General features: G+C 54.2%; 11 protein-coding genes across 11 annotated transcripts; 5 read left to right on the forward strand and 6 right to left on the reverse strand.

Annotated features, from left to right (window-relative positions):
• The first annotated feature begins 7 nt into the window (after window positions 1-7).
• On the forward strand, window positions 8-954 carry BO86DRAFT_197833 (uncharacterized protein). The gene is made up of 2 exons (XM_025666725.1): window positions 8-312; window positions 391-954. The coding sequence occupies exons 1-2, from the start codon at window positions 192-194 to the stop codon at window positions 804-806; spliced, it is 537 nt and encodes a 178-aa protein (XP_025524035.1). The 5' UTR covers window positions 8-191; the 3' UTR covers window positions 807-954.
• Window positions 955-1,982: 1,028 nt separating this feature from the next.
• On the reverse strand, window positions 1,983-4,595 carry BO86DRAFT_369386 (MCM DNA helicase complex subunit MCM5). The gene is made up of 4 exons (XM_025670242.1): window positions 4,399-4,595; window positions 4,216-4,342; window positions 2,748-4,153; window positions 1,983-2,691 (listed from the first exon to the last, which is right to left on the reverse strand). Exons 1-4 carry the CDS (start codon window positions 4,533-4,535, stop codon window positions 2,199-2,201), a joined length of 2,163 nt encoding a protein of 720 aa, XP_025524036.1. The 5' UTR covers window positions 4,536-4,595; the 3' UTR covers window positions 1,983-2,198.
• A 264-nt stretch (window positions 4,596-4,859) lies between these two features.
• Window positions 4,860-8,631, forward strand: BO86DRAFT_412618 (GARP complex component). Its single transcript, XM_025674663.1, has 3 exons — window positions 4,860-5,285; window positions 5,345-8,186; window positions 8,241-8,631. Exons 1-3 carry the CDS (start codon window positions 5,066-5,068, stop codon window positions 8,431-8,433), a joined length of 3,255 nt encoding a protein of 1,084 aa, XP_025524037.1. The 5' UTR covers window positions 4,860-5,065; the 3' UTR covers window positions 8,434-8,631.
• Window positions 8,632-9,243: 612 nt separating this feature from the next.
• Window positions 9,244-9,574, reverse strand: BO86DRAFT_321636 (uncharacterized protein; the record flags this gene model as incomplete). Its single annotated transcript, XM_025668351.1, has 2 exons — window positions 9,244-9,423; window positions 9,482-9,574. The coding sequence occupies 2 exons, from the start codon at window positions 9,572-9,574 to the stop codon at window positions 9,244-9,246; spliced, it is 273 nt and encodes a 90-aa protein (XP_025524038.1).
• Window positions 9,575-10,386: 812 nt separating this feature from the next.
• BO86DRAFT_197859 (uncharacterized protein) lies at window positions 10,387-10,950 on the forward strand. The gene has a single exon (XM_025666726.1). The coding sequence runs from the start codon at window positions 10,481-10,483 to the stop codon at window positions 10,856-10,858; it is 378 nt and encodes a 125-aa protein (XP_025524039.1). The 5' UTR covers window positions 10,387-10,480; the 3' UTR covers window positions 10,859-10,950.
• A 150-nt stretch (window positions 10,951-11,100) lies between these two features.
• On the reverse strand, window positions 11,101-12,641 carry BO86DRAFT_403103 (uncharacterized protein; the record flags this gene model as incomplete). Its single annotated transcript, XM_025673910.1, has 2 exons — window positions 11,101-11,483; window positions 12,095-12,641. The coding sequence occupies 2 exons, from the start codon at window positions 12,639-12,641 to the stop codon at window positions 11,101-11,103; spliced, it is 930 nt and encodes a 309-aa protein (XP_025524040.1).
• Window positions 12,642-14,366: 1,725 nt separating this feature from the next.
• Window positions 14,367-17,196, forward strand: BO86DRAFT_369396 (glycogen [starch] synthase). Its single transcript, XM_025670243.1, has 4 exons — window positions 14,367-14,981; window positions 15,038-16,400; window positions 16,459-16,654; window positions 16,713-17,196. Exons 1-4 carry the CDS (start codon window positions 14,517-14,519, stop codon window positions 16,828-16,830), a joined length of 2,142 nt encoding a protein of 713 aa, XP_025524041.1. The 5' UTR covers window positions 14,367-14,516; the 3' UTR covers window positions 16,831-17,196.
• On the reverse strand, window positions 16,792-17,857 carry BO86DRAFT_197909 (uncharacterized protein). Its single transcript, XM_025666727.1, has 2 exons — window positions 17,405-17,857; window positions 16,792-17,046 (listed from the first exon to the last, which is right to left on the reverse strand). The coding sequence occupies exons 1-2, from the start codon at window positions 17,676-17,678 to the stop codon at window positions 16,877-16,879; spliced, it is 444 nt and encodes a 147-aa protein (XP_025524042.1). The 5' UTR covers window positions 17,679-17,857; the 3' UTR covers window positions 16,792-16,876.
• Window positions 17,858-18,172: 315 nt separating this feature from the next.
• On the forward strand, window positions 18,173-19,373 carry BO86DRAFT_382444 (NMT1/THI5 family protein; the record flags this gene model as incomplete). The annotated part of the gene is made up of 4 exons (XM_025670812.1): window positions 18,173-18,207; window positions 18,276-18,447; window positions 18,501-18,650; window positions 18,705-19,373. 4 exons carry the CDS (start codon window positions 18,173-18,175, stop codon window positions 19,371-19,373), a joined length of 1,026 nt encoding a protein of 341 aa, XP_025524043.1.
• A 151-nt stretch (window positions 19,374-19,524) lies between these two features.
• BO86DRAFT_458734 (arylsulfotransferase family protein) lies at window positions 19,525-21,911 on the reverse strand (the record flags this gene model as incomplete). The annotated part of the gene is made up of 2 exons (XM_025677314.1): window positions 19,525-21,334; window positions 21,489-21,911. The coding sequence occupies 2 exons, from the start codon at window positions 21,909-21,911 to the stop codon at window positions 19,715-19,717; spliced, it is 2,043 nt and encodes a 680-aa protein (XP_025524044.1). The 3' UTR covers window positions 19,525-19,714.
• A 688-nt stretch (window positions 21,912-22,599) lies between these two features.
• erg20 (bifunctional (2E,6E)-farnesyl diphosphate synthase/dimethylallyltranstransferase) lies at window positions 22,600-23,952 on the reverse strand. The gene is made up of 2 exons (XM_025672733.1): window positions 23,738-23,952; window positions 22,600-23,653 (listed from the first exon to the last, which is right to left on the reverse strand). The coding sequence occupies exons 1-2, from the start codon at window positions 23,855-23,857 to the stop codon at window positions 22,730-22,732; spliced, it is 1,044 nt and encodes a 347-aa protein (XP_025524045.1). The 5' UTR covers window positions 23,858-23,952; the 3' UTR covers window positions 22,600-22,729.
• Between the last annotated feature and the right edge of the window lie 8 nt (window positions 23,953-23,960).

The raw sequence follows: 23,960 nt of genomic DNA on the forward strand, positions 1-23,960 counted from the left end.
GAAGTCGCGTCAAGTTCGTGTTTATTCCTTGTCCCAAAAGGGTAATAGTGGTAACATTCAGTTTAGTTCAGTTCGGTTCAGTCAATTCCGGTTCCAAGTTTACCTTCAGCTTTGCCCAGTAACTATACTTCCAGGCTTTAATCACCACCAATGCAAGGCTGCACTCTCCATTATTGCCTGATAATTGGCTGATGCGACAATCGCATTCTCCTCTTTCCCCTCCATCGTCTTGTTCGACTCTTCTTCCTAGTCCCTACACGTCTTGCTCCCCCCCCCTCCACCTCGAGGCGCGTCGCGTTCAGCTTCAATTAAGTTGGCTATGGCCCCTCCAACCCCACGCTTATTATTGAGTTGAAGATCTAGCAGCTACTAACTCATCCATCGATCTAGTGGTTTTAAACATTATCCAGTACATCTACAGAAATCTTAAGCATGATGAAGTCAGTCCCTCACGATGGTTGCACAACCTGGAAACCACCGTAGCCCCCACTGATCTTCTGTTCTCTTCATCCCTTCAACGCGTTGCCCATCACGACCCCCTTCCTTTGTCGTCTCGTCGCGTCTGCACCACCATTTCTCCTCCTCCACTCCTTCGGCTGCTCCATAGCGCTCGCTGGCTTGGCAACTCTGTCGCGTGTCCGTCAATAGTGGACCACGTCGACATCGACTCCATCCCATTGGCTCACCAGCTGCATCCCTTGAATGCGGCGCTATTGCCGGCGGCTACCAGCCCATCATCCCATCCTCATCTTCCGCAGTATACTCATAGTTCCCACGGCCACAATACAGTCCCTCTCCTCGCCTAGCACCTAGCACCACCAGTTTCAACCTCTCCCAAACTCTCAATTGCATTACCGCTGAAACACGGACAGCCCCCAAATAAAGATCCTTACTCGCTGCTCCTCGAGCATCCCACCTAATGTTCTATAATTATCACCACTTGACATTTCATTTCATTTCACCCCCCCGGCCCCATATTCAAAGGGGAGCTATGCACGTTGCTACGCGCCGGAACAGGATTACCCCGTGAACCAGCCGGGCTCACCGAGGAAGACCGTGAAGCATTCCTCAGGGGGTATTCTTTTTATGGTTCCCGCCGGCTGTCGGGGGGCGACGCATGTGCTTTATACCCAGTATGAACTATCTGCCATGGCAGTGTGGTGGCGGCACTTCACATTCCATTCTTCGCGACAGCTAGTGACGAACCACCACCGCCCCTCTGCCCTCGAGGATTGGCTATGACATACAGACAGACTCATACACACATCCATGCAGGTCGCCCTGCTGATGGTGCAGTCTTTCGGGGTTGCCACGGCGCCACCGCATGGGAAACCCGGCTTCTCGACGAAGATACTGACCGTGAAAGGGTACTGTCACCACTTGCTGCGGGGAGGAACCTCTTCGTCTTTCTGCAGCAGGTTGGGTCAGCCCAGAAATATTGGAAGCTTAGCAGCACTAGTCTGATGATGTGCTGTCTTGTGTAGTCTAAACGCGCAGCGTGTGCCTAGTGTGGTATGGTCCCTAGTGATGAGTTGCCAAAGCCGCCTACACCCTCTCCTCTTCTCGAAGCCTTCGGCGATCCGGGAGTTAAATGAGTTATCCAAGCACATTCGACACACAGGACTATGCAAGCCGAACAATTCCCAATACGTGTTTGTCGTAGTCGGCCTAGGCAAAAGGAGACGTCCTTGGCCCGCGAGTCGGGCGAATTTGCAACCTTGCATTATAAAGTACGAGCTGCTGGACTATGATACAAACCCCGCCGGTTACTCCCCTTGAGATCCTTGCCCGGTTCGGTGTGCGCTCACTGCAGCTGTCATTGGGCTCGCCTGTGGGGTTGAGAAGAAGACTCCAGCCTTTCCAAGACAGCCAAGCTCCACCCTAGCATGTCGCGGAGCTCATTGACGAGTTAGAACTCGATGTTGCTTGGAAAGAAAATGGCATGGAATCATGATGTGGAGCGCTTGTCTTAGTTATTATGTGCGTTATATTGATGGTTCTAAATAGATAGGTTCTCGTAGACTGGGAGAAAACAACCTGCGCCGTACACCGTTCATCCTCGCTGTGCCCGAAACCCAATTTGGTATGTAAATGAAATTCCGCCAAAAAAAAAATCATGATCAGAGAAGCAGCAGTCGTGACCGTTCACTGAACGTCAAACCGAGAAGGCCCAGAGGCCAAGGAAAAGCAGAGAGACATTACACACCGTGGCGATACACCTGGGTTCCACCAGAGCGGATTTGAACGGTATCCCGGCGCTGCATGACCACCAAGGCCCGGTGGAGGGCTTGTTCGGTGTATCCTCTGCCTTCCACGAACTCGCGTTTTAAGGTCGCCAGGCTCGTGCTCCAGCCGATGGGGAGACGGCGCTTCAGTTCGTCTTCGATCTTGCTGGCTTCTTCCATCATCTCCTTGCTTCCCTGGCCCTCACCCTGGTTGACCGCGTCCATGGTCGAGGCCAAGAAGAGACGGATGGCTTCGTCGACGTGGGCCTCCGTTGCGATGGGCGACAGGCTCAACTTAGCCAGCGATTCAGTGATACGCACAATGGCCTCGAGTTGACGGACGGTGATAGGGATGGACGAGCGAGTGCCGGCGTCGACTTCGTGACGGTGGACCTGCTTCCGGATAGTGACAAAGTGTGACGACAGCTTTTCGGCTGCTTCATCGGACAGGCGAGGTGCGCAACGGCTGTTGTGTTGTTAGCATGTCTATTCATAGCATTCCAAAGGTTGGTGGTAACATACGTGCGGCAGTAGCTGATATACCGCTTCATCTTCTCCAAGGGGACCTCTGCTTCGATCTGCTCCTCAATGCCTCGTCCGCCCATGTGAACACCCATGACGTGTCGGGCAATGCTTTCGTCGCGGCTGCGCTCGTGGTCATCTCGTACAATGAAGATCATATCAAAACGCGACAGGATAGTAGTCTGGAAATCGATGTTCTCGCCCGGAGTCTTCAGATCATCATAACGACCGAAGATGGGGTTGGCTGCAGCCAAAACAGACGTCCGGGAGTTGAGGATCGTGGTGATACCGGCCTTGGCAATCGAGATGGTCTGCTGTTCCATGGCTTCGTGAATAGCAACACGATCTTCGTCTCTCATCTTATCGAATTCATCGATACAGACAACTCCGCCGTCAGCGAGCACCATGGCACCTCCTTCCAAGTAGAATTCGCGCGTAACGTGGTCACGTTGTACGGAAGCAGTCAAACCCGCCGCGGATGAACCTTTACCGGAGGTATAGATTGCGATTGGCGATACCTTCTCTGTGAACTTGAGTAGTTGCGACTTAGCTGTACCGGGATCACCAAGCATGAGGACGTTGATATCACCACGAAGTTTCATCCCATCGGGAAGAATCTTCTTGGAGCCACCCATCAGCAGACAGACAATAGCCTTTTTAATATCCAGGTTTCCGTAGATCGACGGGGCGATGCTTCGTGCCAAGGCATCGTACAAATCGGGACGACGACTGAGTTCCAAAAACTCTTGTTCTTCCTCCTCAGAGAAAATAGCATTGCCCTTGGCAGTGTGGTCGAGATCCGTGCTGATACCAACAGCCCGCAAATACGGGTTGCGGATGGCGACTGCTCCATCCTTCTTTCCGCCCTTCGATGATTGATAGATTGAGAAGATACCCATGACTGTGCAACGAGAACCAGGTACAACTCGGTTGGCGAGGTAGCGATCGGCAGAGATGAGGACGTGGCGAGGAAGTTCACCCACAGGAACCTGATCAGGCGCCTCCTGCAGCTTCAGGACTTGCTGATCAACGAAGTGGCACTTCTCGTGCGAAACAACGTATGGATCGAGCGGGCACGGCTCCGAGTTAGGATCGCCCGGCTGCTTTTCACGGCCACATTTTCTGGGGAGCTGCATCCCTGCGAATCCACCCTCAACCGTGAGATTTTCGGTATAACCACAGTTTTTGCATCGGAGATGCATCTGGGTAGCTTTGGACGATATCGTCGAGGCGCCAATAACGATACCCGGGATTCGCACGAGATGCGAGATATTAGTAGCGTTGAGGTCTCGGATCGAGATATGTGTTGCGGACGAGTGGAGCAAGAGCTGGTGAGGGGGGAGTTCGACGTCTCTTTGGGAGGGATATACAATGCGTCGAGTACATTCTTGAAGGGCTGCCTCGAACTGGAGTGGGTAGAAGTACTGATTAGAGCTGTCTCGACCGAAGAAGGAGTCGATGAGCTTACGAGGGGGATGATGTTTGCAGGCTCGGTGGTGAGCTTGTGGGCCAGCTCCTCGTTGTATGAGATCATGTGAGCGATATCGATGTCGCAATAGTATTGCTTGACCAAGACATTTTGTCTCAATTGGTCACTGCAATGGCAAGTCAATATCAGGATGTGGCATACAAGGCGGCGGCGTCAACATACCGATAGATAAATGCGTTATCCAACTGAAATTCCAATACAAACTCCCTCAATTTCGCTTGGATCTGGCTGCGAGAGTCATCAACACCATCGACGCTGGGAGCGAGGACGCTCAAAGTGTAGGGGGTGCGTCTATCCATGGTGGTGACGGCAGTGACAAGAGGTGGGGTGGCAGTTGTGGTGAGGTGTGTAGGTTTTCGGTGTATCCCGTTGCGAGGAGAAACTGCAAATATCTTTCCTGAGCAACGGCACACGAATGGAACGCGTCGCGTCGGGACCACGCGTTAAGTGGTTTGGCCTAAGGCAACAGCTAATCAAGCCACGGAACAACATAGCCCCGGGCTCCGACGCGGCTCGGATGGGTCTTTGTCATCCCTCGTCCCCGGGGCCTGGCGCCTTACCCGATCGGGTTCGAGCTATCATGAACCCCCCCCCGTATCAGATGGAGCTGGGTGACGTTGCAGCAAGAATCAATTGCTTCCAATTAATTCCAGGCTTGCCCTCTCTTGCCATTCAATCCTGGTTCCCAGTGGTAGACACTGCTTGTTAGTGTACTGCTGGCAGTCTCTTTCTTGCTAATCCACAACTGTCCACTTGTCATGTCCATATAGTGTTCCCCTCCAACAGCACGGTGACCGCGGGACTTGTCAGTCGCCAAATCGGCATCAATATGTCCTCTGCCAGTCCCCGGAAGTCGATTGACAGCTTGGCCTCAGGCGCCTCAACTCCTTCTCTATCTCAGTATTCATTCACACAGATCGAATCCCCTCGGATCTCATCGCAAAGATACCCCTTAAGGAGGGGATCAACCGCAAGCTCGATCGCAAGTATTGGCGGAATTCTGGATCCCTCCAGCCGCCATGGGTCCATCGCTGAATCTGGACAGAATGGTACGACCCAGCCCACTTCACTTCGAACATTAAAGGTTAACCTGATCCCTCAACGACAGCAATTTCTACTCTCCTGCAACCTCCGATTGTCCGCACGGGTCTTGTGCCTCATACCGCTGTTGGCACCGCCGGATACAAACCACCGACGACTCGTGACATTCCTCCGGTTACTCTGACCAACATCCCGCACGTTGACTCGAAAGCGTTCGAATCATATCTTTCTCAAGTTGGCTCTTTGTATGATGCCTTTCAGCAAGCCAAAGAGAGCAATACCGAGCAGGAATCGCAATTAGTGCGGGGAGGGGGCAAGGCCTCACCGAAGCCGGAAGACTCGGATTCTTTAACTCCTGGATCGCGGGAACGCCGACCGTCAACTCTGTCGAATCACTCTCGAGCGACCTCTCCATATGATACGCGAGGCAGGAGGCGGTCATACGCTGGGCGTGGCCGGGGTCAAGCCGTTACTCCCTTGTCCACGATTCCCACAGTATACTTCGAGGATGACTTCCGACTCGAGAATCCGCGAACGTTTGATGTGGTGTCGGAGAAGTCTGGAATCATAACTTCCAAAGATAAATCGGAGAATGGAGCCGCCGTGGAGTCCGCTGCCACGGGGAGGAAGGCTCTCGCTACGAATGCCATATTACAAGAAAAGCTTTCATGGTACATGGACACTGTGGAAATTCATCTGATTTCGTCCATCTCCACCGCTTCTAAATCCTTCTTTACCGCACTCGGGTCTTTGCGAGAGCTCCATGCAGAAGCCGCCGACTCGGTGAAACGTATCCAAGTTCTGCGGAAGGACCTACAGAAGATTGACCGTGAAATGGCTTTGGGAGGTCTGAAGATTGTGAATCTGCGGCGACGGAGGGAAAATGTACGGATGTTGGCAGATGCCGTGGCACAGCTCCGCGATGTGGTCGAGTCAGTTTCTCGATGTGAAGCACTCGTCGAGAATGGTGACATTGAGGAGGCTGCCGATGGCCTTGAGGAGGTGGAGAGATTAATGGCAGGGGAACAGGCTACAAGTCCATTGACTGCAAACAAAGAACAGCAACAGTCGAGAAGGACGGTCGACTTACGGCGACTGAAAGCGCTCGAAGGTGCGTCCGAGGACTTGGATCAGCTGAGATCTCGAATCGGTAGCGGCTACGAGAGCCGTTTTCTAAGCGACCTTCTCGGCGACCTGAGACAGCACGTTGAGAATGTACCGTTAGATACTACGCTACAGAGATGGGGATTTTCTTTCCAGCGACAGCGTGGCGCACGCTCCGGCGCTGCGCAATCTCCTGCCTATATGAACTTTGATGAGCAACTGCGGTCGAAACTGCGCATGCATCTCACTGGTCTGGCTCGTGTACGCCACACAACACCTGCGGCGACTTCCTTCAAGACAGCAGTACTGCGCGAGATGAAGAGTCTAATCCGCAAGCATATGCCCAGCTCCAGTGATGATGACAGTGAATCAGTGGTGTCTGTGTCCACGCACAAATCCCAACAACTCAGTCAACAAGAAAAGTCGTCGATTCTTGCGCGCAATCTCCGCGCCTTGGACGCTCAGGACTCGTATGAAATGCTAGCCAAGGTGTATACTGGGATTAGTGAGTCTTTGAGAAGACTCAGCGTTCAAGTCAAAGTTCTTCTGGATATCGCCAGTGGATTGGGAAATCCTGTCTCGTTGGGTCTGCGCTCCGGTCCCCCAAGCCCAAACCCTCAAGGCCCGACTACTCCGGCCTTGGAAGCAGAGAGAACGGCAGCCCTCATCGCGCAAGACGAGATTCTACAGGTTCTGGACATGTCCAGTCTTCTTGGCCAAGCGGTTGACATTGCTCAGTCTCAAGTGGTTAAGGTCCTGAAAGTTCGCTCGGAACAGACATCTCAATTGCCGATGGAAGACTTCCTCAAGTACTTTACATTGAACCGACTCTTTGCAGACGAATGTGAGGCTATCTCCGGCAGAGGCGGCGCCGCGTTGAAAACGGTTGTGGGAAATCAGATTCGGGATTACATCAACCGGTTTGGTGACAGCCAACGGCGCCGCATTGTCGAAGTTATGGATTCTGATAAATGGGACGCACGGGACTTCGGAGAGGACGAGAAAGCTATCTTGGACCGGATACTTAGCGCAAGTACGCGAGACATCGAGCTCTGGACCGATGCATCCAAGATCTGGCTGTCCTCGAACGGACGCCAGGAGCCGAAACCTACGGCTCCAGCCACAGCCAATGGTACGGGTAAGGAGAAGCTGCGGAGTGCGGTGATCGACGAGCAGAAGTACATCCTTACCGAATCCGGTGTCGCGATGATGAAGAGCATCGAAGAGTTCCAGTTCCTCATGGCGAATATCCCCAGTATGATGCCGGACATTGCGCCCGGGCTTCTGGAGTCATTAAAGCTGTTCAACTCCCGGTCTTCGCAGCTGATCTTGGGTGCTGGCGCCACGAGAAGCGCGGGCCTAAAGAACATCACCACGAAACACCTAGCTCTATCCTCGCAGGCGCTCAGCTTTATCATCGCGCTGGTTCCCTATGTCCGCGAGTTTGTCCGCCGACACGCGTCCTCGATTCCGTTGCTGGGCGAGTTCGACAAAGTGAAGCGGCTGTACCAGGAACACCAGAATGGCATCCATGAGAAACTGGTTGACATCATGGGGTCACGATCTGCCATCCACGTGAATGCCATGAAAAAGATCGATTGGGATGCTTCTGCTGGATCCACCACTGTGAGCCCGTACATGGAGACACTGGCCAAGGAAACGGGCACCTTGCATCGGGTGCTGAGCAAGCACCTTCCTGACATGACCGTCATGATGATCATGGATCCTGTGTTCAAGAGTTACCGCGAGCAGTGGACGAAAGCCTTTGACGAGGTCAAGGTGACTTCGGAGGCGGCCAAGCAACGGTAAGTTATGACCTCCGCCCCTAGAGTACGGACGCAACTAACACAAGCTTGTAGGTTGCAACGTGATGCGGAGCACTTCCAAAGCAAGCTGAGCAAGATCGACGGCTTTGGCGACCTGGGCCAGCGACTCCTGGAACTGGTGCAACAGAAAAGCCTTGTCGCGGAGCCACGCGAGTCCAGCCCGGTCGACGGGAGTTCATCCAAGGGGTCGTCCGAGACCACTGACACTGGCCGGAGCCAGAAATAGCTATCTGGCTAGTGTGTACATTTGTCTTGTGTCAATCACCTGGCCTAGTTCCCATTGCTCGGTGTACGGAGGCGGGAGGCTGTCTGATCTCCTTGACCGTTCGTGCAGCGTACATAGAGTGCAGTCAGGAGACATACTCTCGCTTACTCGGGCAGCAGCTCGAGTGAGACATTTCTTCTATATAGATACTTAATTTATGCACTTACATATCTTCTCATAACCTTTAGTATCACGCTTATCCAGGCCCCACCAAATCCACACTTAGAGCGTAACTCGGTCAAATGCATCCCTTAAAATACTTGAATCTATTCACAAGACTCAACCCCAACACCAAACTATAACGTCCCGATTCAGATGCCGGGACAATATTCTAATCTACAGGTCCTTTATCTATCGGCAACACTAATTAGTAGTCCTCTGTAGCCGAGGTAAAGTGTACAGTACTACGCAACAACCCTCACCCGACAACACCAACCCAGAACAAGAGAAGAGAAAAACCCAATGAACAGAAAAGTCCATTAATCTGAGCCCTAACCAGTAGGCACCGTCGTCGTCGTCGTAGCCAGACGATCAATCACTCAATCATCATCACCACATCATCATCATCAAAACAAAGAGTATATCATACAAAGGCAAGGATATCACATATCCCCATCGCAACCGCATCAAGCGGAAGTTATTTGAAAAACCCATCCCCCGAACTCCAATCCACCCCATGTATTAATATGACCTGTATCTCAAGGCCAGAGAATGGAGGATCTCAGAATGCAAATCATAAACGGTTCTGGTTATGTTCGCTCGCTCCCGCGCCTACTGGCCGGGGAGGGCACCGAGACCCTTCTTGTCGCCGAGGGTCTTGGGCTCGTGGCCGCCCTTGCCGCTGCCGAACTTGTTGGGGCCGGAGCTGCCCTGAGCGCTGAGGAAGCCGCTGGCCTGGCCGGATTCTTCGGGGAGGGGGGCGGTGCGCTGGGCGCGGTTGAGGGTGTCGTTCTTTTGGGGTTGTTAGTTTCGGGAGTTGGAGACAGAAGGGAAAGGGGAGGGAGCATACGTCAGGGTTGGTGCCGTGGACCTTGGTCTGGCCGGCCTCGATGGCGTTGTCGCTGTGGGGGACACCGTCGTCGTATTCAGCTCCGCGAGGCATTTTGTGTGTTGTGGTGTGGTTTTTGTGGTAGAAAGAAAAAAGGTAGGGTGGTGGTTTGGTTTGGTTGCTGGGGTTGATGTTAGCTTGTTGCTGCGCGGTACTCTGGAAAGTCGTGGATGACTTACTGTAGTCTGAGAGTTTGGTAGTCGTTGTCTTGTGATTGTGAGGATGGCAGTCAAGCTGGAAAGCAAGGGATCTTATATGCTGGGTCTGGTGGTGATGTGTTCATTGATTCTGGGATGAGCACGTCGAGTGCTGACAGCATCATGAAGTCATTCTCCCCACCCAATGACTTCATGGGGCCCTGTCTGAGATCAGGTACGGAGTACAGTCGCTCGCACTCTTCCATTCTCTTCGCTGCGTGTGAGACATGGTAGTGATCGGCGAGGGGTCAGAGCGGTTGGTAGTATGTACTTCGGATTGTATTGCGCAATCAACTGAGGGTGGACTATCTGCGTGACTGATGTGGTTTGTAGGATGGCGAGCGGAAAGTGAGAGTCCCAGTACGGGATCCGGAATTGGAGGCGGGAGTCCGAGGGTCGGGTTTCCTGCAGGTGGAAGGGGGGGAAAAGGGTCGGGTTACACTGAAGGGATTCCTTTGAGAGACCTTCGATTTGATCTAGATCTCAATGATCTTGGATCTGAGTATCCTCATGGTAAGGTTCGCACACCGATCATTCATTAAAAGATCGGAAGGATTGTTACCGCTGGTTTGATAGCTGCGTTGCCTTCCTTTGGCATTGAACCAGGCAAGGTCCAGACCCCAAGCTGGCCAGTTGGCGCCCGTGCCGTTTTTTCTTTGGTTGAGATTCAAACTTCAGGACTACATGTAGTATCACCCTCATCCCTTCTGTGTCTCTTTGTTCCAGCTATCTTTCCAATTCCTTCCATATCTGCATCGCCAAGATGTATGAAGCTCCTATATTAGATTCTTCACCGATGTCGAACAAGAAACAACTGCCCTTACACAATCACATTCCCCGAGCTTCACATACCTACCACCCTATGATATATAACCTACGACCATACAACCATTCGTTCCAGCTAACAACCCACGAGAACACAAGCCACAATCACAATCTAAACCCAGCTTCACTCTCACTCCCATCCAGACACAAACCCCAAGTGACCCCCAACCCCAAGGACCGCAATTTCCAACCCCTCCGACCAATTCACATCCCCGACCAGGCCGCTCCCTCACCACCTGTCCAACCTACCGTAGACCCAACCCCGGGGCTCCACTTCCCGCGCACCCTCGGCTCCAAAGCCAAAGCAACCCGGTAGGATCGCAACGGCAAGCGGTCGACCGGCTCCGACCCCGGTCTTCACACTTCCAATTCCTTCCCCCGCTCACGCAACCGTCTTGAGTCGGGATGAACCGGGGCGAGGTACACGGAGTGCGTCGATAGAAGTGGTTAGGTTTCCCGAGTAACAGGCGACAGACGACGGGTGCCAAGTAAATGGGTGATGGCCTTGGTTATGGTTGTGGTTACGTTGACCGTGGACAGTACGGTACGGAGAGCGCTTTACCGATACCGCAAACGGCTTGGGCGGGTAGGGGGGAAAGCGATCGGGATCGTGATCGTGAGCCGTGGGGGTTGCGCGTGCACCGGGGAACAACGGTTTCGGTCTCGGTCGGATGGGCCTTTGCGTTCTGCGAGGAGGACGGAGGACGAGGCGATGGTGGGGGACGGGGAAAGGCCAACGCCAACGCCAAGGTCAAGGTCAAGGTCAAGGCCGGGGGCTGGGTGGTGGTGGTCGTGTAGTTGTTGTTTGTCAACGCTTGGAGGAGGGGTGAGGATGGGGCCATTGCGGAGTAGCTCGTGCGGCGGTGGCGGGCCGGTCGCAGCGTTGGCCAGGACAACTACTCGTACTATGAACCGCGACGACAAGTCGAAGGAACAGAGGTCTATCCGTCTTGACACAGAGGTAAGAGTTAGCGGGCATAGTTACTATTTTGGCTTTGTTTTGTTCGGGGGTGTGCGGAGAAAGAGGGGTCATTTCGATGAGCAGGATCGTGGGCAAATAGAGGCATTCGGGGACGGTGAATGCGATGGAGCTGGGCTGGGCCCCCAGAGATCCAGCTGACAAGCCATATTGGCACTATGAAGGATCTGGTTAGATTGCCTCTAGCAGGAAAGCTCAAAAAAGCTAAAAAGGTCGAGGCGGACGAGCTGAAGGTGCTCTTTAGAGGAATCTTCCAGATCGAGGAAATGGTGAGGGGCATCAGTGCAGCGAGGATAACGCGGCCGCGGAGATGGTCTATGATTTGGACGTGCTTGCTGCTCCGGAACTGGCCGAGGCCCTACGTGTAACGAGCTGGGATCTTTACTTATTACGAATCTAGTAATTGCATCCAATTCAAAGTGGACCTTAAACTCCAGCATGCAAGGGTATCTAACGACGTGACAAGAACCAAATCCAAGCTAATGCATTCCACCGACCAAAACCACGCCGGGGCCTAGCTTGGATCCAAAACACCCAACACCGCCCTAATTTAATCAGACCTGTCAGGCAGACAGCTTAGCGCCTGGGGCACTCGGTTGCGGCTGATCTGGACCCTCAGGCCGTTGAAGATGATATGGTAGAATAGATCGACCTCCTCGTTGTTCAAGTCGAACGACAAAGTGCTCTCTTGTGACTCGGATAATATACTCGTGGCTCTGGTATCCACGCTTGACAAGCGACTCTCTGGACGAGTGCTTCGCGTGGAGGCCAGGGAGTGGGCATAAGAGCTCGATCGCATTGTAGATGAGAGGAACGGGCGTAGCGAGCGGATACTATCCGCCGGTTCGGACTCCGGGTCAGGGTTGACGACAACGAGCCTTTGTGGGGGTACGTGCATATAGCCACCTTCGACGAGGGCAGAGATGCCGTTATAATTGATGGCCTGCGAGTCGGGCGATACACGGTTGTTAACTTGTTTGATGTCCGGTTGAGAGGTAGGAGGAGGATCGCTCGATTTCTGGAAGGACTTCCAGAGTCCTTGTAGGACTCTCCACGGTGCTCGACAATTTGATTTCGACATAAGCCCCCGAAAGTGGCTCTGAATTTGCTTCATAGGCATGGCTTAATCTTGATCGATGGCAAAATGGGTATTGGGTATAGGTGGAGGTTGGTATGGAGGACGAAGATCCGGCGTTGGTGGCAAGCGGGGGCGGGGATGAGGGGAAGAGGGTGGTGGGCTCTGACTGCGAGGCTGAGGTGCGACTCGAGTCACTATCATACCAAAGATCAGATGTGAGGGAAATGGAGAGTAACGGCGATCCACTGAGGTAGAAACATTGAGGAATCTCAAGTCACTCATGGCACAGCGCCTACCGCGCAATTCACTTGATGATCCGATGGAGATGTCGCGCAGGACATTTCCAGTCGATCCAGCTGAGGAGCAGCCCTGGCATTGTTAAATGTCTTGCTACTGAAGATCCAAGACAGAGCGGTAAGAGCGAGTTTCGGGGGTGTGTGAGTTGGAAGTAAATCATGGCGAACTCAATTGCGCGAACTGATGACCACGAATGCTATTGTTTGTCGCTCGGAAGAAAAAGGTACCAGAGAGGAGAAGCACAGTTGTGAATGGCGCATGAGTGCCGTCAGCATGGAAGATTTGCAGCACGAGGGGTGGCTGCTCTGCATCAGATTAAAAACAACCAGACGGCACGATTGGCAAGCGAGGACCGTGAGGCGGTGGGCGGTAGGCGGTGACGTCAGGGCACGAAGCAGCTTTCCCCAGATTTGCCCAGATTTACCCAGTTTTTTACCTAATCCGGCTGCCGGAGCCAAGCGGAGACAAACTTTGGTTTTTGAGGTACGGTACAATTCATACGCTGTTGAGAGAGGGGAACCAAAATTAAACAGAAAAAGAAAAAAAAAAAAAAAAAAAAAAGGAACGACACCGTTACAATTGCGAATGGGGACATTCATTGGGTTGGGGGAGTTTTCCCTGATACGAGATCTTCGCTTGCCTCCTCGTCCACCCCCTTCCTCGCTCGACCATGGCGGAAATCGATCGTTCCCTCCAGGCTTGTGTGTGTCACGTAAAATGAGCAAATGAGCAAATGAGACCACCCCCTGTTTCCCTATCCTTGTTCGGGAGGAGGCAACAAAACGTAAAACTCGCTCGCAGCAGCAGAGTAACGTAAGTGTGAGCTCCCACGGATCATGGATCATCATCTGGTCGGATGATTCTGCAATTGACGGGACCAACCGGGGGTTGTCATTAGCCGGGGGTCCCTCTTCCAAGGACTCAAGGACTCCAGGACTCCAGGACTCCAGAGATTCTCCAGAAGAGAGGCCGAGGCCAGAACTGGGGATGCGTCCGTGCAACGCCAACCTTTAGTTTAGTCCAGCTGTTAGCCCAACCTGCTCCCGGTGAGCTCGACAGAGACACAACACGAAGGATACAATTGAATGAAGGGTAGGAAATGAAGGGAAAGGAAGCTAATTTCTGCCCTTCCCCTCCCTGTGCTGGGGGGGTTTTTAAATTGTCCCTAGCAACAACGCAAATAAGGAGATGACAGGATTTCAGCTGGCAGGTTAGCGGTTGTGAACTCCGTATTGCTTGAACTCCGTCCTGTACGGTACTAGTATACTATACTTAGCTAGTAGTAGTAGCAGCAGCAGCAGCAGCAGCAGCAGCAATCTTGCCTGTTTCCCTCTTCCTCCCCCGCCACCCACCTTGTATTTCTCCCCGCACGTCACCATCACCTCCTCCTGGGGATTTTCTTTTCTTTCTCTTCTTCTTTTCTTTTTCTTTACTTCTTTACTCTTCTCTCTCTACATTGTATCCCCTCCTCCCCCCCTCCAACCCCTCCCCATTCTACCACTAAGAGAGTGTTGACGTGAGTTCCAGTAGCTCATCGTCGGATTCTCTTTCTCTCCAGCTTATCGTTAGAGCTTCCTCCGCACCCGCTTTATTGCACCCACACAGCTCTTTCGGCGCACCATGGCGAGCGAAGACAACGGTCAAGATCCTCCCAAGCGAGATGTTCGCAACCACCTGCTCTTTGAGATCGCAACTGAGGTCGCCAATCGTGTGGGAGGTATTTACTCCGTCCTCAAGTCTAAAGCTCCCGTCACCACCGCCGAGTATGGTGAACGTTACACCCTGATCGGACCGCTCAATCGAGCCTCCGCAGCTGTTGAGGTCGAGGAACTAACCCCTTCAAACCCTCGATTGATTGAGACAATCCAGTCCATGAAAGAGCGTGGCATTGAGATTGTCTATGGCCGCTGGCTGATTGAAGGTGCCCCTCGGGTGCTGCTCATTGACACTTCAACCGGTTACAAGTACTTGGACGAGTGGAAGGGAGACCTGTGGAATACGGCCGGAATCCCCTCTCCCGCAGGTGATACTGAAACGAATGAGACCATTGTGTTTGGCTACTTGGTAGCATGGTTCCTGGGTGAAGTACGCGATAGAGAAATCTCCCGACTATAGCGCAAAGTGCTAACCAGGTGTTCCAGTTCATCGCACACGAACGCCGCAAAGCAGTTGTGGCTCATTTCCACGAGTGGCTTGCTGGTGTTGCCCTTCCCCTGACGAAGAGGCGCCATATGGACCTAACCACGATCTTCACAACCCACGCCACATTGCTCGGTCGCTATCTATGCGCAGGGTCGGTAGACTTCTACAACAACCTGCAGCACTTTGACGTCGATGCAGAGGCTGGTAAGCGCGGCATCTACCATCGATACTGTATCGAGCGGGCTGCAGCGCACACGGCTGATGTCTTCACGACCGTCTCTCACATCACTGCCTTCGAAAGCGAGCACTTGCTTAAGCGGAAGCCCGATGGTGTGCTACCGAACGGACTGAATGTGAAGAAGTTCTCAGCTGTCCATGAGTTCCAGAACCTGCACTCGCAATCGAAGGAGAAAATCAATGACTTCGTTCGTGGACATTTTTACGGCCACAACGACTTCGATCTCGACAACACTCTGTATGTCTTTACTGCCGGTCGCTATGAGTTCCGCAACAAAGGTGTGGATATGTTCATCGAAAGTCTGGCGCGTCTCAACCACCGCCTCAAGGCGGCCGGATCCAAGACAACAGTCGTCGCCTTCATCATCATGCCTGCTCAGACTTCGTCACTCACAGTGGAGTCGCTGAAGGGCCAAGCTGTCGTGAAGTCGCTTCGGGAGACCATCCATAACATCGAGCAGGGCATTGGCAAGCGCATGTATGAGCGCTCCTTGGCATGGAAAGAGGGCGACAACATGCCGGATGAGAAGGACCTGATTACCAGTCAGGATCGCGTCCTTTTGCGCCGTCGTCTTTTCGCCATGAAGCGCCACGGCCTGCCACCTATCGTTACCCACAATATGGTTAATGACCATGAAGACCCGATTCTAAACCAGATCCGTCGGGTGCAATTATTTAACCACTCGTCAGACCGAGTCAAGGTGGTCTTCCATCCTGAGTTCCTGAACTCTTCAAACCCAGTGCTCCCGCTTGACTATGATGACTTTGTGCGCGGAACTCACCTTGGAGTTTTCCCTTCTTATTACGAGCCGTGGGGATACACTCCTGCCGAATGTACGGTGATGGGAGTTCCTAGCATTACCACCAACCTTTCTGGTTTCGGGTGCTACATGGAGGAATTGATCGAAAACTCGTCCGACTACGGTATCTATATTGTGGACCGCCGCATGAAAGGGGTGGATGACTCTGTGAACCAGCTTACGGACTTTATGTTGAACTTCACTCAAAAAAGCCGGCGACAACGGATCAACCAGAGAAACCGGACCGAGAGATTGAGCGATCTTTTGGATTGGAAGCGGATGGGTCTGGAATACGTCAAGGCCCGGCAGCTTGCTCTGCGTAGAGGTGAGTACTGTTGCTTGTACTTGTTCACTTACTAGTGGATACTGATCAGCGTGTGCAGCTTACCCTTCGTCGTTTGGAAACGGAGAGGATGTTTACGATATCATCGGAGGCACCGAGCAGAAGATCTCGCGTCCCCTCTCGGTTCCTGGATCGCCAAGAGACCGGTCTGGCATGATGACCCCGGGAGATTTTGCCTCCCTCCAGGAGGTCAAGGAAGGCCTCAGCACGGAGGACTATGTCGCCTGGCGACTGCCGTAAGTTGAGCCCTGATACCCTTGAAGATGTAGTCGCTGACCCAGTTTCCATGCACAGGACCAGCGAGGAAGAAGAGCCAGATGACCACTACTTCCCTCTTACTCTCCGAACGAAGAAAGCCACCGATCGGCCTGCCTCCCCGCTTGACCGGCTTTCATTGAATGGAGACGCATGATCGATTGTCTATACGATACTAACAGACACCCAAGTACTTATTTCCATTATGTGAAACACATCATTCTGTAGTTGCTGCATCTTGTGCCCGTCCTTTGCCTTCGCCCCAGCATGCTTGCAGTTTTGACTATTGTCGACTCGTCTCGATTCGTAGGTCCTGAATACAGCGCATCCTTCCGTTCGCCGTGTGATATTATAGCCTGGCTGTTTCTGCGGTCTTGCTCCATTAGTTTGGTTCTTTTCACTCCCTTGTTTAATATTGATATGTTCCCTCTCCTTCGCCTGCCTCGATTGTCAATCCTCTCTACTTAGTCACTTAACAGATTGGAGATTAGATACTTCGAATGCATTGAACCATTCAGTCCATAGCCAGTATCTTCCGGGAAGCACAGGGTGGTAGACGTGAGGAATGAAAACGCGCAGGGATTGTAGTCCGAGACCGGAGGGAAGTGAGTTCGTAGTGGTGATTTCCCTCGAGACGCCAAGAAGTTGAGTCATTTAATGGATTGATGGACAGAGACAGAGAGAGTTGTGGTGCGGGTCTTCGGAGCGGGGAGCTGCGAGAGGATCAACACCAGCCAGGATTCTTGAGACATTGGGAGGTCCAGCCCAATTAGACTTTGGGATTATCGCGGATGAGCGGAGAATCTGCGCTTCGGTGAGAGGGTAGTGGTACGTTAGTGAGTGAGTGGTAGAGAAGTGGAAGTACTGTACATGTGATGGTGGTGGGGGTTTCCACATCTTCCCTCCCTCCCTCCCCTCCCGCCTACTTATACTTCCGTTCCCCTCTCTCATCCCTCTCTCATCCCTCTCTCTTTCTTCTTCTCTTCTGTCTTTCATCCTTCTCATTCCAATCTTCAAAACCTCAGTTCAGTCTCCAACTCCACCGTACACTATCGTCCGGTACGACTCACAATGAAGCTACGCAATCAGGATGACTTTCCGAGTCTTCTCGCTAGGGGTTCAGACGGATCAAGGTATCGTACTAGTATAATGGCAGTCACAGCTCGCGCATGACAGGTGTTCGACTCGAGTTTCTGTCCTCATCTCCGGATCGGTGGTGTATCTTCCTCTGGCTCTGCGGCTGTCTTGCCAAGTTGCTGTCAAGGCACTTTGCAAGATAGCCCATCAGTGGGATACACGTCACCCTGGCCCACGATGAGGGCAGACACTCGGTCGTTCTGAGATTATACTGTCATAACTTGATCTAGATAATACTAGCGAAAGGACATGCGTGGCATTGATTGTTCCATCCCCTTATACGCAGGATGGAAAGGGGAGCTCCGTCTCCCAATTGCTGACAATGTCCAGTACTTTGATCTTGACTTGAACTCTGTGCCAAGATGTCTACTGACAAGATAACCTTCCTGACCAACTGGTACGCATTAATCATTTGCACTGGTAGTCGCACATGTGGAATCCCTGCTAAAACTATTGTGTTTCAAGGCACGCGACCCCGTACCACGCCCCCCTATACCTTGCACAGAGCAAAGGCTTCTTCAAGGAAGAGGGCCTCAAGGTTGCTCTGCTCGAGCCCAATGACCCCTCCGATGTCACCGAGATTATCGGCAGTGGCAAGGTTGACATGGGCTTCAAGGCCATGATCCACACTCTGGCCGTATGTGCTCCCTGAGTCAACAGCTTGTGCTGGTTGCTAACCGTCGAGATCAGGCCAAAGCTCGCAACTTCCCTGTCACCTCGATCGGCTCTCTTCTCGATGAGCCGTTCACTGGAGTCATTTACCTCAAGGGTAGCGGGATCACCGAAGACTTCCGCTCTCTGAAGGGTAAGAGAATTGGTTATGTCGGCGAGTTTGGCAAGGTGCGTACAAGACAGGCCACCCCTCCCTTGCCCTACGCTAACTGGTCATCATAGATCCAAATCGATGAGCTCACCAAGTACTACGGCATGACGGCGGACGACTACACCGCTGTGCGCTGCGGCATGAACGTGACCAAAGCGATCATCGAGGGCACAATCGACGCGGGGATTGGTCTCGAGAACGTGCAGATGGTCGAATTGGCCGACTGGCTGGCGAGCCAGAACCGACCGCGCACCGACGTGCAGATGCTGCGCATCGACCAGCTTGCGGAGCTCGGCTGTTGCTGCTTCTGCTCCATCTTGTACATCGCCAATGACACCTTCCTGGCTGCCAACGGCGAGCGCGTTCGCAAGTTCATGAATGCTGTCAAGCGTGCCACCGAGTACGTCCTCGCTGAGCCCGCCCAGGCCTTCGAGGAGTACGTCGCCATGAAGCCCATCATGGGCACCCCGGTCAACCGCCAGATCTTCGAGCGGTCGTTCGCGTACTTCAGCCGCGACCTTAAGAACGTCCAGCGCGACTGGAACAAGGTCACCAACTACGGCAAGCGGTTGGGAATCTTGGACGCGGACTTCCAGGCGAACTACACCAATGAGTTCCTGTCCTGGGATCTAGATGCCGATTCCACCGATCCGCTGGGCGATCAGAAGCGCATGGCTGAGTTGCAGAAGGAGGTGGCTGATCAGGGCGGTTTCCGCCGGCTGCAGGTGGCCTCTGCTTGAGTTCGTCGTCTGGCGGAACGGGAAAACTATTGCCTGTGAGCACCGAATCTCACTGCCATTGACATCATGAGGCTAGCGGTCTCAGCTAGCTATGCACTCGTTACGAAATGAATCACTATCGAGCCGTTCCTCTTTCCCACACTTTGCAGGAGAAGTGTAGTTGGTTATCTGGTACACGTAGTGATTGTGCTCTTTCCACTGGGGGTCGTAATTCATGAACAAGCTGTCCCAACCATGATACCATATACATACTATGCTCTATTGACCCTGATAGAAAGCCGCTCAAACATTGCTTGCCAACCGCAAGAGCAATATGATGAATCACACCTGCCCCGTGGGTTTCATTTCCTGCTTCGATATTCTTCACCCTCTCTGTCCGGAAGAGAGGCTACGCGGCGCTGTCCCAACAAAGACGAGAGTTCGACCCCCTCCCCACCGTCAACGTCGCTCAAACTTCCCTCGTCCTCCGCGTCCCAGCGTCTCAGACGCCGGAAATCTCCCCGCTGCCGATCCTCCACCCGACGGAGCGCAGTCCTCCGGAACAGAACTCCGAACCGGCGTAAGAGGCAGACCCCGACCACGAGCACCAGCGCACAACCCAAGAGCCCCGCCACAGCTACCCTCTCCCTAGTGCCGAACCGCCCCCGACCATCGTCATCACCCCCCTCCGTCCCAGAGACCACAACCGCCTCCTCAGCCGCAGGATCCCAGCGCGCCAGCTTGGACGCGCTCAGCACATGGCCCGAGGCATTCAGCGCCAGCACGCGGAGATACCTGTATTCCCTCGCATCCTCCGGGATAGGGATGACAGTTTCAAACCCCACCTTCGGCACGGTCGTGACTCTCGCAAAGGCCGCGGCACTCCCACCCTCTCCCCCCGATTCCCGAATCCCCTGCTGCCCCTGCTGCTGCTGCTGCTGCTGCCGCCCAGCAGAAGCATCATCCGTCCCCTCCAGCCCCCAAGCCACCACCTCCGTAGCCCCATTCCAACTCGCCGCGGCCCGATCCCGATACACCTCGAAATCCGGACGCGTGCGCGGGGCCCCGCGCCAGGGGTGCTTGAACACGCGGTAGGAGAGGATATTCCCCAAGCCGAACTCGCGCTGCGGGCCGAAGTGCACATGGCAGAGGGGCTCGCCCTCGCGGGAGAACTCGGTCCAGGCCGCGTTCCACCCGTAGCCGACCAGGACGTTGCCGTTGGCCAGGAGCTGCAGGCTGCCCTGGCTCTGGCTGCTGAGGGCCTGGTTCGGGGTGTTCCAGTACTCGTGGCGGAGGCGGACGGTGAGGTCGGTCTGGTTGACGTCCAGGTACAGGCCGCGCGAGGTGCGGGCGGGGGCGCCGACGCCGCGCGAGGCGTTGTCGAAGAGCGTGATGGCCGTGTCGTTGTCGCGGAAGCGGGCGTGGTGTTGCCAGGTGAAGTTCGTGGCGGGGCCTGACTCTGCTGCCTCTGCTGCCTCTGCGATCGGTGATGCAGCAGCAGCAGGCCCAGAGACATCGGTAAAGTTATTCCTCTTCCCGCCCAGCCGCCAGAGGATCTCGCCGGAGCGCCCGTCGACGTAGCTCAGACAGTTGGTATACCGCGCCGACACCAGGTAATTGCCGCGGCGGTCCTTGTCGACGCTGTTGATGTGGAAGAAGTCCCAGGGCTCGGCGGCGGAGACGCCCTGGCCGGGCTCGCGGGCGCGCACGACGTCCGCGAAGGCGAAATGCTCCGAGGCGCGCCACTCGAACAGCAGCCGGCCGGTCGCGATGTCCAGCTCCTGGAACGTGCCCTCCCAGATCCAGCCGTCCACGGGGCCGGCCTGCCCGGTCTCGTCGGGCACCCGCGAGAGGTCGGCGCGCCGCCGGTCGTAGCTGGTCAGGAGGGCCGTGTCGTCGCGCGTGATGTGGAACTCGTGCAGGTCGCCGGGGCGGTTCCGCGCCGCCGGGAACGTATACGCTTCTTGATATGAGGAGTCGAGCTTTATTGCTGGCAAGGATGTGCCAGGCGCGGAGAGAGATTTAGAGACTCGTCTCACTTCACACTTCTTTGGTCCTCCCCGGAAGAATCACTCCACTCTATCTAACGGGACAAGGGAGGCGAGACAAGGTAGGGGAAGGCAAAAGTATACTTACCATGAAATACGTGCCCCGCCCGTGCCCACCATCGGCGTCGCTCCCCACCCAGAAGGTCAGATAGTCCTGGCCCCGGTACCGCTGCACGTCCACGTTGTACGTCTGCCCGTACGCCCTCGTCCAGACGAGATGGCCGGCGTGGTCGAGGATCATGGGCCCCGCCCGGTGGACGCTGGCCCCCCGCGGCGCGAGCAGGTAGTATTCGCCGGGATCCTGGCACCGCGGGCTCGTCTGCACCCAGTTCACGGCCAGCCCGACCGTCGTGGTCGACCGGAACAGCTCCGTGGGCCACGAGCCCATGCGGCCTTGGTCGTAGAGTTGCGATTGGTTGTAGGGGCCTTCATCGGCGAGGATGCACGGTAGAAATAGGAGGGGGGTTAGGATGAGGGAGAGGAAGAGGCCCGGCGTCAATGTTAACGTCATCGTCTTCGCTAGGACGGACAGCTACACATTGAGCTGTGGGGTGGTGGTGTGGTATATCAGAGTATACGTAGTCGCATTCCCAGGCCGTTAGAGACAGAAGTCAGAAGAGGAGCTCAAAAACTAGGTACGAACTCGAGGCGGATCTGGAATTCTGGATCTTCATAAAGAACTGGCGGAAGATCCACACTGTGGCGGCCGGCGATTGAAAATCTGTTTGTTGGCTGCCATCCGTGCCCCGAGGATAGGGGGGGGAGGAAGGGCCCACTTGGCTTGAGGTGATAGCGATATGTAACTTATCATACTCATCGTGTGAAAGGTGTCAACAGCATGGGTGATTGATGCATGATGGTGTGGTCCACGCGTGGGACATGAGTGGTTGCCGGTGGGCAATGCGTCTCTCCACTGGATGTGTGACTGGTCGTTGGGATTTTCTGGTTGAGGGGATGACGAATCCCTACTAACGTTAACTGACTAGGTATCGATAAAAATAATCCCATGCGCCTCACGTGAGGTTATCACTCATGAGATGTTCTATTCTGAATCGGTGTCGGGAGACGAGTCTAGCCAGTGTACGAATTACGGGGTTGACACTGGGGGTTTGTTTGTTCTGTCCCAGGTGCACAACTGACATGTCTCCCAATGGCGACTAGGGATAAATCCGAGCAGATATAGACCATCATCTGGGTAAATCACAATGTATGCTGTATTTTCTCTGGTAGTTCAGCTAATCTATCTCAGATGGGGTATGTATGCACGAATTAAAAGATAGACCGAAGAAGTGTCGCCATGATCAAAAGGGGTATCGTTCGTCCGACTGTCTACTTGCTACGCTTGTAGATCTTGGACAGGAAGGCCTCGAAGACCTCCTTCTTCAAGCCCTCGGCCTCGTTGATGCTGTCGATCTTGCCGCGGAGCTCGCCCACCACCTTCTCCTCGTACTCCAGGTAGACCTTCTCCAGGTCGAGCTCCTTGTACAGCGCCTTGACCTTGGCCTCCTGCTCGCTGTCTTTGCGACCGTACGCGGCGTCGAGCACCTTGCGCTGCTCCGCGGTGCACCGCTGGATGGCCTGGTTCACCAGCCAGGAGCACTTGTTGTCCTGGATATCGGTGCCGATCTTGCCAATGACGGCCGGGTCACCGTAGGCGTCGAGGAAGTCGTCCTGGACCTGGAAGTACTGACCCAGAGGGATCAGGATGTCGTGGGCCTGGCGCAGGTTCTCGGGGGTCGCTAGCTGGAGGTAGTGCAGGGCCAGCGCCACGGGGAGGTAGAAGCTGTAGTAGGCGGTCTTGTAGGTGACGATGAACATGTACTTCTCCATGGAGAAGTTGTCCAGGTTGACATTGTCCTCGGGGGCGGTGATCAGATCGCACAGCTGGCCCAGCTCGGTCTGGTAGGTGATCTCGTGGAACAGCTCGACGAAGTCAATGTAGGCGGGGTGGGAGCGGAAGTATTTCTTCAGGATGATGTAGATGCCGGACTCGAGCAGGAAGGCGTCGTTGATCGCGATCAGGCCGACTCCATCGTGGCGGTACCAGCAGGGCTGGCCACGGCGGGTGATGGAGCTGTCCATGATGTCGTCGCTGACCAGGAAGAAAGCCTGGAGCAGCTCCGTGAGCCAGCCGAGCATGCTCAGATGCTTGAACTGCTCCTCGCTCAGGGGCTGCTTCAGGAGCGCCAGAGCGGTATCGGGGACGGAAAGACCGCGGTTGAGTTTTCCGCCAGGAACATTGACGTTGAGGTTCTATGCGCGAGGCAGCGACAACAATTTAGTGAGTCTCCTGGAATCCACCACGAGATAAGGTGGATTTCCGGCTGGACGACATACCTTCTCAAACCATTCCAGCGCATTCTGGGGCAGGTTGTACTGCTTCGCCGAGTTCAGGAGATCTTCGCGAATTGTGGGGAAGATAGCCTCGAAAGAGGCACGGCTGGTGGTGGAAGGCATTGTGCGAAAGTATCACTGTGAACAGCGAGCGAGGAGAGAAGGGAAGAGAAGGAGAAAGGTAGAGAAAGAGAAAAGAAAGTCAACAACAATAGTTGAGCAGTGG

The sequence above is a fragment of the Aspergillus japonicus genome (assembly GCF_003184785.1).
Source record: "Aspergillus japonicus CBS 114.51 unplaced genomic scaffold BO86scaffold_62, whole genome shotgun sequence".
In the NCBI taxonomy this organism is placed as follows: domain Eukaryota; kingdom Fungi; phylum Ascomycota; class Eurotiomycetes; order Eurotiales; family Aspergillaceae; genus Aspergillus; species Aspergillus japonicus.

Coding starts and splice junctions, on each gene's coding strand:
- BO86DRAFT_197833 (XM_025666725.1), top strand. CDS start 192: ATGCGACAATCGCATTCTCCTCTTTCCCCTCCATCGTCTTGTTCGACT. Junction 313..390: donor TCGCGTTCAGCTTCAATTAA/GTTGGCTATGGC, acceptor CCATCGATCTAG/TGGTTTTAAACATTATCCAG.
- BO86DRAFT_412618 (XM_025674663.1), top strand. CDS start 5,066: ATGTCCTCTGCCAGTCCCCGGAAGTCGATTGACAGCTTGGCCTCAGGC. Junction 5,286..5,344: donor CGCTGAATCTGGACAGAATG/GTACGACCCAGC, acceptor CCTCAACGACAG/CAATTTCTACTCTCCTGCAA. Junction 8,187..8,240: donor TCGGAGGCGGCCAAGCAACG/GTAAGTTATGAC, acceptor ACAAGCTTGTAG/GTTGCAACGTGATGCGGAGC.
- BO86DRAFT_197909 (XM_025666727.1), bottom strand. CDS start 17,678: ATGAGAAGGATGAAAGACAGAAGAGAAGAAGAAAGAGAGAGGGATGAG. Junction 17,047..17,404: donor TGTCTCAAGAATCCTGGCTG/GTGTTGATCCTC, acceptor TAATGGAGCAAG/ACCGCAGAAACAGCCAGGCT.
- BO86DRAFT_197859 (XM_025666726.1), top strand. CDS start 10,481: ATGTATGAAGCTCCTATATTAGATTCTTCACCGATGTCGAACAAGAAA.
- BO86DRAFT_369396 (XM_025670243.1), top strand. CDS start 14,517: ATGGCGAGCGAAGACAACGGTCAAGATCCTCCCAAGCGAGATGTTCGC. Junction 16,401..16,458: donor GCAGCTTGCTCTGCGTAGAG/GTGAGTACTGTT, acceptor CAGCGTGTGCAG/CTTACCCTTCGTCGTTTGGA. Junction 16,655..16,712: donor TATGTCGCCTGGCGACTGCC/GTAAGTTGAGCC, acceptor TTCCATGCACAG/GACCAGCGAGGAAGAAGAGC.
- erg20 (XM_025672733.1), bottom strand. CDS start 23,857: ATGCCTTCCACCACCAGCCGTGCCTCTTTCGAGGCTATCTTCCCCACA. Junction 23,654..23,737: donor CGCTGGAATGGTTTGAGAAG/GTATGTCGTCCA, acceptor CCTCGCGCATAG/AACCTCAACGTCAATGTTCC.
- BO86DRAFT_369386 (XM_025670242.1), bottom strand. CDS start 4,535: ATGGATAGACGCACCCCCTACACTTTGAGCGTCCTCGCTCCCAGCGTC. Junction 4,343..4,398: donor GATAACGCATTTATCTATCG/GTATGTTGACGC, acceptor TTGCCATTGCAG/TGACCAATTGAGACAAAATG. Junction 2,692..2,747: donor TATATCAGCTACTGCCGCAC/GTATGTTACCAC, acceptor ACAACACAACAG/CCGTTGCGCACCTCGCCTGT.